This window comes from Macaca thibetana, chromosome 13 (genome assembly GCF_024542745.1).
Source record: "Macaca thibetana thibetana isolate TM-01 chromosome 13, ASM2454274v1, whole genome shotgun sequence".
Taxonomy (NCBI): Eukaryota; Metazoa; Chordata; class Mammalia; order Primates; family Cercopithecidae; genus Macaca; species Macaca thibetana.
Genome location: NC_065590.1, coordinates 74,546,585 through 74,560,361, shown reverse-complemented (window position 1 = coordinate 74,560,361; position 13,777 = coordinate 74,546,585). Strand labels below are relative to the sequence as shown.

Here is a 13,777-nt window from a genome sequence, read left to right as displayed (position 1 = left end):
TTCCAGGGAGAACCTCCTGATTTATTAAAATAAGAATATATGCCTATTGGGTCAACATGCTCCTTTTTAAATTTAAACCTTGGGTTATCTATCTTCAAAGCTCAAAACTTTGCTTCCATTGTTGACTCATTGTTTTCCACCATTCTGCATTTCTAGCCAGTTCTTAAATCTTACCAATTCTTCCCCAAGGGACCCATATCGATCTCTCTTTTCCATATCTACAGCTTTTATCCTAATCTGAAATCTTTAGTTTGGAAAGGCCCTTTAGAGATAATCTTGTCTAGCTAAATCATTTTACAAAGAATTGAGACTTAGAGAAGTTGCCCAAGAACCAGCACAATGATGTGGAGTTTCTTACTCCAAGTCCTGCTGACACTTTCCCTTGCTTTTGATAATGCAGCTAACATTACTGTAGTGTATACACCATATCAAGCACTCTTTGAAGTCTTTAATTATATTAACTAGCTTATTCCTCACAACTATGAGGTAGAGCCAAAGATGGTGTAATAGTGTATATAGTGTGCCTTTTAAAAAACACCTTTTTTTTTTTTGAGACAGAGTCTCGCTCAGTCGCCCAGGCTGGAGTGCAGTGGCGCGTCTCGGCTCACGGCAAGCTCCGCCTCCCGGGTTAATGCCCTTCTCCTGCCTCAGCCTCCTGAGTAACTGGGACTACAGGCGCCCGCCACTATGCCCAGCTAATTGTTTTTTGTATTTTTAGTAGAGACGGGGTTTCACTGTGTTAGCCAGGATGGTCTCGATCTCCTGACCTTGTGATCCGCCAGCCTCAGCCTCCCAAAGTGCTGGGATTACAGGCATGAGCCACCATGCCCAGCCTGACATAGCATTTTAAAATCTAGCTTTTAGTTCTTGATTCCCTGTGTGAACTCAAGCAGTTCACTTGACTTCTAAACCAAGGTTTGCTTCCTTATAAAATAATCTTTGAATTCTTTCCAGGTATAAAATAATGTGACGTTTTGTAGTCCAGCTTCTCATACTAATGGTGGACTCTTGGAAGTTTGTGTCTAAAAAATTATCCCCTTTTTTATTGGACAGTTTCAGAGATTACTTGGTGAAGGAGCTCATTTCATTGTTAAGATTAGTGATTGCTACAAAGCACTTTTTTTTTTTTTGAAGGACGGAGACTCGCTTTGTCACCCAGTACTTTTAAAATTAATTACAAAATCTTATATTGTCACTTGCATGCAGTATTTCTGCTAACTAGAGCTGTGCTGTTCAATATAGTAGCTACTAGCCATGTATGGCTACTTAAATTCAAATAAAGTAGAATAGATGAAATTGCAAATTCAGCTCCTCAGTTACTGGGCACATTTCAAGTGCTCAGAAGCCACATGTAGCTAATGGCTGCCACCTGGACAGTGCAGCTGTAGACTGCTCAATAACATCAGGGAAAGTTGCATTGAACAACACTGCTATTGAGTACTGGCTTGAGTGTTCTAAATGCCAATTTCATAATGTCTTATGTTTTTAATGGGGAAATTTTTTATTAGTTCCAGTTTTATCTTTGGCCTTGTATCTCCTGCTGAATTTGATATTTAATTTAATAAACTCTTGAGTGCTTGTTGTGTTCCAGAAACTGTGCTAGGTGCTGTGGATATCAGTGAACTTAGTGAGATAAGGACTAAAGTACAGGTTGGACAAACAGGCAATGCAGAGTAAGGAATGAGGGAGAGAATATGATTGTTCTGAACCGGGAGGTCAGAGAAAGCTTCACCAAGTGGCTGATACTTGCATTGAATCTTAAAGAATGGTGGGGATTTTTTAGGTAGAGAACTTGGAAAGGACATGTACTATGTACAAAGAGAGGTACAGAGACTTGGAACGTCTTTGTGAATTTGGGAATTCCAGTAGTTTGGAATGCCTGGAGCGGAGTGTGAAGGGCGTGTGTCTCAGCTGATGAGGTTTTCCGGATGGGGAGGAGCTAGATCATGAGGATGCTGGATTTTCATCTCCTTGGTGATCACCACGAAAGGGTTTTTAGAATATTTGCTCACACCAAGGATATTATTTGAGTTGTGATAGGTGCTGGGCCTATGCCTGTGGATGAGACACACATAGACCCTCCTTGGTAAACCTTACAAACTTGATGTGAGGTTGCAGCCAAATTCTACCCATCTTTTAAGGCCCCACCCTTCTGATAAGGTTTGTTCAATTATCCAATCTTTATGGGTTTCCCCCTCTGCTACTTTTGGTCAATGGCACACAATTTAGAATCAAACTAACTGCATATTGAATCATTCAATAATGATTGTGTGTCTTTGCTTCTTAGCTACCTAGCTCTTCCTACCCCACCCCATTTTTAGGGAAGAGTAGGACTTAAACCTTGCAATGAGATCTAGCACAATTTTTTTTTTTTTTTTGAGATGGAGTCTCGCTCTGTCGCTTAGGCTGGAGTGCAGTGGCGTGATCTCGGCTCACTGCAAGCTCCGCCTTCCTGGTTCACGCTGTTCTCCTGCCTCAGCCTCCCAAGTAGCTGGGACTACAGGCGCCCGCCACCACGCCTGGCTAATTTTTTTGTATTTTCAGTAGAGACAGGGTTTCACTGTGTTAGCCAGGATGGTCTCCATCTCCTGACCTCATGATCCGCCCACCTCGGCCTCCCAAAGTGCTGAGATTACAGGTGTGAGCCACTGTGCCCGGCCTGATTTAGCACAGTTCTAAGAATCACTAATAACTCAATCGATAGGGATTAAAGGTTATACAATGGAAGATAGGGAGATAGTTGGGAAAGGAGAGAGGCAGGAGAACGAATGAAAAATTAGAGGGGTCCGCAACAGGAAATGAAGCTTGCAAAGTATAGCAGGAAGAGAATTTTTTTAGAGGAAATGAGTTGGAGTTGGCAAGCACTTTCCTATTTAGACATGATAGGCCATATTCCTCCCTGGTTTTCATGGCTTATCAAGAAAACCCTTGGAACAATTAAAATTTGAAACAGTCACAAACTTTTTTTTTTGAGGCGGAGTCTTGCTCTGTTGCCCAGGCTGGAGTGCAGTGGCGTGATCTTGGGTCACTGCAGCCTCCACATCCCAGGTTCAAGTGATTCTCCTGCCTCGGCCTCCCAAGTAGCTGGGATTACAGGCGCCCGCCACCACGCCCAGCTAATTTTTGTATTTTTAGTAGAGACAGGGTTTCACCATGTTGGCCAGGCTGATCTCAAACTCCTGATCTCAAGTGATCTGCTCGCTTTGGCCTCACAAAGTGCTGGGATTACAGGCGTGAGCCACTTCGCCCAGCCCCTACTTATATTCTAATCCAGAGTTATCAGCTGTAACTTTTCCTTATTTTGCAGGTTCAGATATATTTCTTTTTTTTTCTTTTTTTTTGAGATGGAGTCTCGCTCTGTCGCCCAGGGTGGAGTACAGTGGTGCAATCTCGGTTCACTGCAACCTCTGCCTCCCGGGTTCAAGCGATTCTCCTGCCTCAGCCTCCTGAATAGCTGGGACTACAGGCGCCCGCCACCATGCACAGCTAATTTTTTTGTATTTTTAGTAGAGATGGAGTTTCACCATGTTGGCCAGGCCGGTTTCGAACTCCTGACCTCAAGTGATCCGTCCACCTCAGCCTCTCAAAGTGCCAGGATTACAGGTGTGAGCCACAACACCCTACCCCTACTTATTTTTATTCTAATCCAGAGTTACCAGCTGTAACTTTTCCTCATTTTGCACGTTCAAATAGATTTCTTTCTTTTTTTCTTTCTTTCTTTCTTTTTTTTTTTTTTTTTGAAATGGAGTCTTCCTTTGTTACCCAGACTGGAATGTGCTGGTAGAATCTTGGCTCACTGCAACCTCTGCCTCCCGGGTTCAAGTGATTCTCCCGCTTCAGCCTCCCAAGCAGCTGGGACTACTGGTGCTCACCACCACAACCGGCTAATTTTTGTATTTTTAGTAGAGATAGGGTTTCACCATGTTGGCCAGGCTGCTCTCAAACTCCTGACCTCAAGTGATCTGCCTGCCTCAGCCTCCGAAAGTGCTAGGATTACAGGTGTGAGCCACTGTGCCCGGCCTAGGTTCAGATATATTTCAAGCCATCATCTTTCATACTATTGTTATTTCTGAATCTGTATCTCTATGCAGGTATTACCTGGAGACATTATTTGTTTTTCTTTATGCTTTTCTGATATTTATGAAATTCAGCTTCTCAGGAGAATGTGGATGTTTGGTTGACTGTACTGCTCTGGGGGAAACAGCAGTTCTCTATCTTCATTGCTCTTTTTTCCTCAGAGTTTTATGTCTTCATCAGTAGCTTAATTACATTGGAAAGTTTTTCTGCTGAATACTTCTGACAGCTTTCAACTTTTACTCTATATCGGAAGCTTTAAAAATAGATAAACGCCTCAATCCTTCTTAAACTTGTTCATACAGAGATTGGGCCTTCTTACTTTCCAAACTTTGAAAATGTACGATTTTTTGAAGTTTGAAACTGCTGTGTCAGGTCGTAGCCTTTGTCTCTTTTCTCATCTGCCTTTGGGCAACGTTTTCTCATTGTTCTTTCCACTTAGGGTAGGTGAAACTGAAAAGTTACGTTTTTGTATGCTAAAAGTGATGTAAAATAATTTAGCAGTTATTCCACTTGAATAAGCATATCTTGGTGATAAACTCTCTGTTTCTGTTTGCTTGGAGATGTTCTTGTTTCTCTCCTTGAACTGTTGACTAAAAGATTCTAGGCAGCACCATGAAGATACTTTTCTGTCTTTCTTTCTTTCTTTTTTTTTTTTTGAGACAGTCTCACTCTTGTCGCCCGGGCTAGAGTGGGAGTGCAGTGGCACAATCTACATTCACTGCAACCTCTGCCTCCTGGGTTCAAGCAATTCTTCCACCCCAGCCTCTCTAGTAGCTGGGATTGCAGGCCACCACACCCGGCTAATTTTTGTGTTTTTAGTAGAGACAGGGTTTCACCATGTTGGCCAGGCTGGTCTTGAATTCCTGACCTCAGGCGTGAGCCACCACTCCTGGCCATGTTTTTGGTTTTCGTTGTTGGTGTTGAGAAATCAGTATTGGTCCAATTGCTCTTTCTGTGTAACTAGTCCACCTATTTTCTTTTGCTCGTCTTAAGATTTTTACTTTGTATTTGCGGTTCTTTAGTTGAACTATGAGGTAGGTATGGATGCTTTTTCTTTTTTTCTTTTTTTTTGTTTTCTTTTGAGACTGGGTCTGGCTCTGTCACCCAGGCTGGAGTGCAGTGGTGTGATCTTGGCTCACTGCCACCTCCACCTCACAGGCTCAAGTAATTCTCCTACCTCAGCCTCCTGAGTGGCTGAGACTACAAGGCACACACCACCATGCCCAGCTAATTTTTGTATTTTTAGTAGAAATGAGGTTTCACCATGTTGGCCAGGCTGGTCTCGAACTCCTGAGCTCAGATGACCCGCCCGCCTTGACCTCCCAGAGTGCTAAGATTACAAGCATGAGCCATCATGCCCGAGCTCCCCTACTTTATTTATCCAACATTTGATCTCTGAACATATAAGATAATGCAGAGAAAGCACGGAAGTACAAGAACAAAGCCAGTTATACTGATAGTATATGCATATATACATATGTATAGATAGGTGGGCAGAAAAGTTGATAGGTAGATAGGAGGGAAGATAGATATATACAACCAATTTTGGGCATTTGTGTGACTTATTTATGTATTCTTAGTACAGTTTAAATTTGATAGTAGACCTACCTGAGCTATCACAACTTAGTAAGCCTTATTAAATGCAGTAAATGTCCTTTCCATGATACTTGAGAGAAGATTTTTAAGAACCTTGGCCAACCCTTGTGTCCCTTGATTTTTGCATCCAGAACATTTTGGGAAGATTACTGTCATTGGCAGCCAAGCAAAATTGTGTCACTTGTGAATTGTACTAAGGTCATAGAAGGTTATTATATTTCTGAGAGTAATGACTAGACAGGAATAATGGGCAGACAAAAGGAGAAGAACATTAAAAAAAAAGAAGCCCTCATCAAGAGCATTAAGTATTATTGGATCCAGCTTTTCCTGGGTTTGGTTTGCATGGATGAGATCTATTCAGGGGTTTTCATAGTGAAGTTCACGTTAGGATGCCTATGTGCCTTCTGAGGTGAGGCATGTGCATCTTGACTTACTCTCTTTGACTCCAGAGAATCTCTTAAGTGGACTATAGAAAAACACTGTCTTTCTTTTTCAGACCCATTTAAATTTCAGCTCACATAAAGACAAAGGGGTATCTGTTTCTTAGCTGTAGGTGTTTCTGCCAGATTATAGGTGATAAAGTAGATTGGGCTTTTGTAGCATCAGCTCTGCACCTTTATCCTTCCCCTGACAACTTCTCCGTACCCCTTTTCCCTACAAGCTTGGATTCACATCCTGGCATTGCCACTTAATGAGGTGACTAGTCAGTAAACTGAGCTCAATTTTCTTTTCTTTTTTTAATTTTAATTTAATTTAATTTAATTTAATTTTTTTTTTGAGACAGAGTTTCATTCTTTTTTTGCTCAGGCTGGAGTGCAATGGCTCTATCTCAGCTTACTGCAGCCTCCAGCTTCAGGGTTCAAGTGATTCTCCAGCCTCAGCCTCCCGAGAAGCTGGCATTTCAGGAGCGTGCCAGCACGTCCAGCTAATTTTATATTTTTGGTAGAGACGGGGTTTCACCACGTTGACCAGGCTGGTCTCAATCTCCTGACCTCAGGTGATCCACTGCTTCGGCCTCCCAAAGTGCTGGGATTACAGACATGAGTCACTGCACCCGGCCCTATTTAACATTTTTTTCTTTTTTTTTGAGACGGAATCTCGCTGTGTCGCCCAGGCTGGAGTGCAGTGGCGTGATCTCCGCTCACTGCAAGCTCCGCCCCCCGGGTTCACGCCATTCTCCTGCCTCAGCCTCCCGAGTAGCTGGGAGTACAGGCCCCCACCACCACGCCCGTATGTTTCGTAGAGACGGGGTTTCACCGTGTTAGCCAGGATGGTCTCGATCTCCTGACCTCGCGATCCACCCGCCTCGGCCTCCCAAAGTGCTGGGATTACAGGTGTGAGCCACTGTGCCTGGCCTTTTAAAGTTTTTTCAGAGACTGCTCCGATGCTTAGGCTGGAGTGCAGTGGTATAATAATAACTCACTGCAACCTCAACCTCCTGGGCTCAAGCGATCCTACCACTTCAGCCTCCCCAGTATCTGGGACTACAGGAGCATACTACCATGCTTGACTAATTTATTGTAGAGATGTGGTCTTGCTATGTTGCCCAGTCTGGTCTTGAATTCCTGGCTTCAAGTGATACTCTTACTCAGCCTCCCCAAGTGCTGGAATTGTAGGTGTGAGGCTCTGTGCCCAGCCTGAGCTCAATTTTATAATGAATTAAGTGGAGATAATGTCAGCCTCCAATACATCATTGTGAGAATTAAATAACACAACATGTAAAATACCCATTGCTAGGCAGAGTAGATATTAGTAAAAATAACTTCTCTTTCAGTTTGAATGATGGGAAAACTGTCATCAGCCTTTGTGTTCCATTCATTCATTATGTATTCATTCTGGTAGGTTATTTTGTGAAATGCTGGCTAACATATTGGAAACATTTGTGAGATATAGTTTGTCAGCGATATTATAGAAGGGAATTCTATTTGGGGGATCAATTGGATAAGGGTACCTGTTAGACACCCTTGTTACTTGGTGTATGTCAGCTAGCCTGTCTTTATATGTAATTAATTTTGACAGTCATTTTATTTCAGATGCTGTTTTACTAGGTTATTATCCTCCATTCTTTTCGTCTTAGATATTGAGAGAAATAAATTGGAATCTGACTGCCAAGCTAATATTCACTTATTCTTTATTTGATGTTCATACTGTATTAGACATATGGATGTTTATCTGTTTCCCTTTTTCTTTGATTTTTAGAGACAGGGTCTAGTCTGTCACCTAGACTGGAGTGCAGTAGCACAGTCATAACTCACTGCAACCTTGAACTTTTGGGTTCAAATGATCCTCCCGCCTCAGCCTCCTGAGTACTTGGAATTTCAGGCATGCTCCACTATGCCTGACTAACATTTTTATTTTTTTGTTGAGATGAAGCCACTCTGTGTTGCTCAGGCTTGTCGTGAACTCCTGGCTTCAAGCAATCTTTCCGCCTAGGTCTTCCTAAGCACTTGGTTTATAGCGTGAGCCACCATGCCCAGCCTCCCCATTTCTTTCAAGGGAGAAATTCTACATTCTCTATGAAGAAAACTTGTAAACTGATATCCTCTTCATCAGATTTTCTGTGTTGCCTCTTTTTTTTTTTCTTTTTTTTAAGGGTCTCATTGAAATACAACTCTTTATTTTTTCTTTATCTTACCAATTTGATATTTGGTTCTAACCAGTTTCTTCCATGCATACATTTTCATACTACATAAATATGTTTAACTGTTGCATATTCATGGTACTTTGCATCAACACCTTATGTTGCCATTAAAAAAAATTTTATTTTATTATACTTTAAGTTCTGGGATACATGTGCAGAACATGCAGGTTTGTTACATAGGTATGCACATGCCATGGTGGTTTGCTGCATCCATCAACCTATCATCTACATTAGGTATTTCTCCTAATGCTATCCCTCCCTTAGTCTCCTACCCACCATGATGTTCCCCTCCCTGTGTCCATGTGTTCTCATTGTTCAACTCCTATGAGAACATGCAGTGTTTATTTTTCTGTTCCTGTGTTAGTTTGCTGAGAATGATGGTTTCCATCTTCATCCATGTCACTGCAAAAGACATGAACTCATCCTTTTTTATAGCCACATAGTATTCCATGATGTATATGTGCCACATTTTCTTTATCCAGTCTATCATTGATGGGCATTTGGGTTGACTCCAAGTCTTTGCTATTGTGAACAGTGCTGCAGTAAACATATGTGTGCATGTGTTTTCATAGTAGAATGATTTATAATCCTTTGGGTATATACCCAGTAATGGGATTACTGGGTCAAATGGTAATTCTGGTTCTAGATCCTTGAGGAATCGTCACACTGTCTTCCACAATGGTTGAACTGATTTACATTCCCACCAACAGTGTAAAAGTGTTCCTATTTCTCCACATCCTCTCCAGCATCTGTTGTTTCCTTTTTAATGATCGCCATTCTAACTGGCATGAGGTGGTATCTCAGTGTGGTTTTGATTTGCATTTCTCTAATGACCAGTGATGATGAGCTTTTTTTCATATGTTTATTGACCTCATAAGTGTCTTTTGTTGAGAAATGTCTGTTCATATCCTTCGCCCACTTTTTGATGGAGTTGTTTTTTCTTGTAAATTTGTTTTAAGTTCTTTGTAGATTCTGGATATTAGCCCTTTGTCAGATGGATAGATTGCAAAATTTTCTCTCATTCTGTAGGTTGCCTGTTCACTCTGATGGTAGTTTCTTTTGCTGTACAGAAGCTCTTTAGTTCAATTAGATCCCATATGTCAATTTTGGCTTTTGTTGCCATTGCTTTTGGTGTTTTAGACATGAAGTCCTTGCCCATGCCTATGTCCTGAATGGTATTGCCTAGGTTTTCTAATAGGATTTTTATGGTTTTATGTCTTATGTTTAAGTCTTTAATCCATCTTGAGTTAATTTTTGTAAAAGGTGTAAGGAAGGGGTCCATTTGCAGTTTTCTGCATATGGTTAGCCAGTTTTCCCAACACCATTTATTAAATAGGGAATTCTTTCCCTGTTGCTTGTTTTTGTCATGTTTGTCAAAGATCAAATGGTTGTAGATGTTTGGCGTTATTTCTGAGGCCTCTGCTCTGTTTCATTGGTCTATATATTTGTTTTGGTACTGGTACAATGCTATTTTGGTTACTGTAGCTTTGTAGTATAGTTTGAAGTCAGGTAGTGTGATGCCTCCAGCTTTGTTCTTTTTGCTTAGGATTGTCTTGGCTATACAGGCTCTTTTTGGTTCCATATGAAATTTAAAGTAGTTTTTTTCTAATTCTGTGAAGAAAGTCGATGGTAGCTTGATGGGGATAGCATTGAATCTATAAATTACTTTGGGCAGTATGGCCATTTTCATAATATTGATTCTTCCTATCTGTGAGCATGGAATGTTTTTCCATTTGTTTGTGCCCTTTCTTATTTCCTTGAGCAGTGGTTTGTAGTTCTCCTTTTGAAAAGGTTCTTCACTCCCTTGTAAGTTGTATTTTATTCTCTTTGTAACAATTTTGAATGGGAGTTCACTAATGGTTTGGCTCTCTATTATTGGTGTATAGGAATATGTGTGATTTTTGTAGATTGATTTTGTATCCTGAGACTTTGCGGAAGTTGCTTATCAGCTTAAGGAGATTTTGGGCTAAGACCATGGGGTTTTCTAAATATACGATAATGTCATGTGCAAACAGAGACAAATTGACTTCCTCTCTTCCTATTTGAATACCCTTTCTTTCTTTCTCTTGACTGATTGCCCTGGCCAGAACTTCCAATACTATGTTGAATAGGAGTGGTGAGAGAGGGCATCCTTGTCTTGTGCCAGTTTTCAAAGGGAATGCTTCCAGCTTTTGCCCATTCAGTATGATATTAACTGTGGGTTTGTCATAAATATCTGTTATTATTTTGAGATCCATTCCATCAATACCTAGTTTATTGAGAGTTTTTAGCATAAAGGCGTGTTGAAGTTTATCGAAGGCTTTTTCTGCATCTGTTGAGATAAACATGTGGTTTTTGTCTCGGTTCTGTTTATGTGATGGATTACATTTAATAATTTGCATCTGTTGAACCAGCCTTGCATCCCAGGGATGAAGCCAACTTGATTGTGGTGGATAAGCTTTTTGATGTGCTGCTGGATTCAGTTTGCCAGTGTTTTATTTAGGATTTTCGCGTCAATGTTCATCAGGGATATTGGCCTGAAATTTTCTTTTTTTTTTTTTTTTGGTGTCTCTGCCAGGTTTTGGTATCAGGATGATGCTGGCCTCATAAAATGAGTTAGGGAGGATTCCCTTTTTTTCTATCGATTGGAATAGTTTCAGAAGGAATGGTACCAGTTCCTTTTTGTACCTCTGGTAGAATTTGGCTGTGAATCCGTCTGGTCCTGGGCTGTTTTTGGTTGGTAGGCTATTAATTACTGTCTCAATTTCAGAACTTGTTATTGGTCTATTCAGGGATTTGACTTCTTCCTGGTTTAGTCTTGGGGGGGTGTATGTGTCCAGGAATTTATCCATTTCTTCTAGATTTTCTAGTTTATTTGCGTAGAGGTGTTTATAGTATTCTCTGATGGTAGTTTCTATTTCTGTGGGATCAGTGGTGCTATCCCCTTTATCATTTTCTACTGCATCTATTTGATTCTTCTCTCTTTTCTTCTTTATTAGTCTGGCTAGTGGTCTATCTATTTTGTTAACCTTTTCAAAAAACCAGCTCCTGTATTCATTGATTTTTTTCAAAGGGTTTTTCGTGTCTCTGTCTCCTTCAGTTCTGCTGTGATCTTAGATATTTCTTGCCTTCTGCTAGCCTTTGAATTTGTTTGCTCTTGCTTCTCTAGTTCTTTCAATTGTGATGTTAGGGTGTCAATTTTTATCTTTCCCGCTCTCTCCTATGGGCATTTAGTGCTATAAATTTCCCACTAAACACTGCTTTAGCTGTGTCCCAGAGATTCTTTGTTTATACTATGTGGGGAAAACCACCTACTCAAGCCTCAGTAATGGCGAACACCTCTGCCTCCACCAAACTGGAGCATCCTAGGTCGACCAGACTGCTGTGCTGGCAGCGAGAATTTCAAGCCAGTGGATCATAACTTGCTGGGCTTCGTGGGAGTAGGATCAGCTGAGCTAGACCACTTGGCTCCCTGACTTCGGGCCCCTTTCCAGGGGAGTGAATGGCTCTTGTGTCTTGCTGGCATTCCAGGAGCCACTGGGGTGTGAAAAAGAACTTCTGCAGCTAGCTTGGTGTCTGCCCAAATGGCTGCCCAGTTTTGTGCTTGAAACCCAGAGCCCTGGTGGTGTAGGCACCCAAGGGAATCTCCTGGTCTGCGGGTTGCGAACAGGGGAAAAGCTTAGTATCTGGGCCAGAATGTACCGTTTCTCATGGTACAGTCCCTCAGGACTTCCCTTGGCTAGGGGAGAGAGTTCCCGGAACTCTTGTGCTTCCTGGGTGAGGCAACGCCTCACCCTGCTTTGGCCTGCCCTCCATGGGCTGCACCCACTGTCTAACCAGTCCCAGTGAGATGAGCCTGGTACTTCAGTTGGAAATGCAAAAATCACCCACCTTCTGCCTTGATTTCTCTGGGGGCTGCAGACCGGAGCTGTTCCTATTGGCCATCTTGACAGCCAGCCACCCCTGGCCATTTTTTTTTTTTTTTGGAGGCAGTTACTGGCTCTGCCGCTCAGGCTGGAGTGCAGTGGTACGATCTCAGTTCACTGCAATCTCTGCCTCCCAGGTTCAAGCGATTCTCCTGCCTCAGCCTCCTGAGTAGCTGGGATTACAGGCGCACGCCACCATACTGGCTAATTTTTGTATTTTTAGTAGAGATGGAGTTTCACCATGTTGGTCAGGCTGGTCTCGAACGCCTGGCCTCGTTATCTGCCCGCTTCAACCTCCCAAAGTACTGGGATTACAGGTGTGAGCCACTGCGCCCGTCCCCCCACCAAATTTTTTTTTTTTTGCATGGTTTAGACAAATCCTCTGAGAAAGAGCAAGGTTATGAATCATCTCCCAGGATTGTGTGGAATAAAGGAGATAGTGTACATAATGTCCTTAGCTCATGTCTGGAGCATATAAGTGCTTAGAGAATGCTGGCTGGTAACTATTAGTGTTCCTGTATTCCTCACGTCTTAATGTTTAAAATTATTTAACAACAGAGACTATGTACTATATACTTTATGTATTATAGACTCTATTTTCCACATTAATATATTTTTATTCTCATAATTTTTAATGTTTTATCTTTTGTCTTACAGTGATGAAACTACAGAATCTGTTTGTAGATGATTCAGGTCGATACTTGGCTATTCAATTCCATCTGGAATGTGCATATGTGTTTTTATATTATTATGAGTACAGAAAAGCAAAAGATCAGTTGAATATTGCTAAGAACATCAGCCAATTACAAATTGATTTGACAGGTAAGACTTTTATTTTTTGTGGATAATTGATTTTATTTTTATGATAAAACTATACATTGGCAGTTTGTGTTGTATGTTGGTATTTGATTTTCTATATCCTATTTGCTTTACAAATGTAGACTTTAAAAGTTTCATTTACAAATTTATAGTTTATAACAAATTTGAAATGATATATTTTCCTTATTTCTAGAGTTTTCCATTTATTGCGCTGATCTATTTAGACGTGTTAGTAATAGCAGCCAGGCAGTACAGAAACATGCTTTTGAGCCTTTGGGGGATGGGCCCATAGAGGCCTTTCCTGACTAAGTTTGGCCTCTCTGCATTGCCCTTTCTTGTAAATACCCACCTATTCCTTCCATCTTGCTTTTTTTTTTTTTTAGAATGAGTCTCCCTCTGTTGCCCAGGCTGGAGTGCAGTGGCGCCATCTTAGCTCACTGCAACCTCAGTCTGCCGGGTTTGAGCAATTCTCCTTCCTCAGCCTCCTGACTAGCTGGGATTACAGTGCCCGCCACCTCGCCTGTCTAATTTTTTTTTTTTGTACTTTTAGTAGAGATGGGGTTTCAGCATGTTGACCAGGCTGGTTTTGAACTCCTGACCTCAAGTGATCCGCCTGCCTCGGCCTCCCAAAGTACTGGAATTACAGGCGTGAGCCACCACTCCCAGCCCACATTCTCTGCTTCTTATCGAGCTAGTTCTATAAGTAAAATCCTTCCGATGTATTATGAATAAACATGAT

General features: G+C 41.5%; 2 protein-coding genes across 2 annotated transcripts in view; one reads left to right on the top strand and one right to left on the bottom strand.

Moving 5' to 3' along the window:
- The window catches only part of DPY30 (dpy-30 histone methyltransferase complex regulatory subunit), a 937,477-nt gene that overhangs the window by 633,496 nt on the left and 290,204 nt on the right, over window positions 1-13,777 (bottom strand). The window lies entirely within an intron of this gene.
- The window catches only part of TTC27 (tetratricopeptide repeat domain 27), a 177,065-nt gene that overhangs the window by 24,078 nt on the left and 139,210 nt on the right, over window positions 1-13,777 (top strand). Inside the window, exon 6 of the mRNA XM_050754136.1 lies at window positions 12,877-13,041. Within this exon, the coding sequence (XP_050610093.1) occupies window positions 12,877-13,041 (165 nt within the window). The remainder of the gene's footprint in view (window positions 1-12,876; window positions 13,042-13,777) is intronic.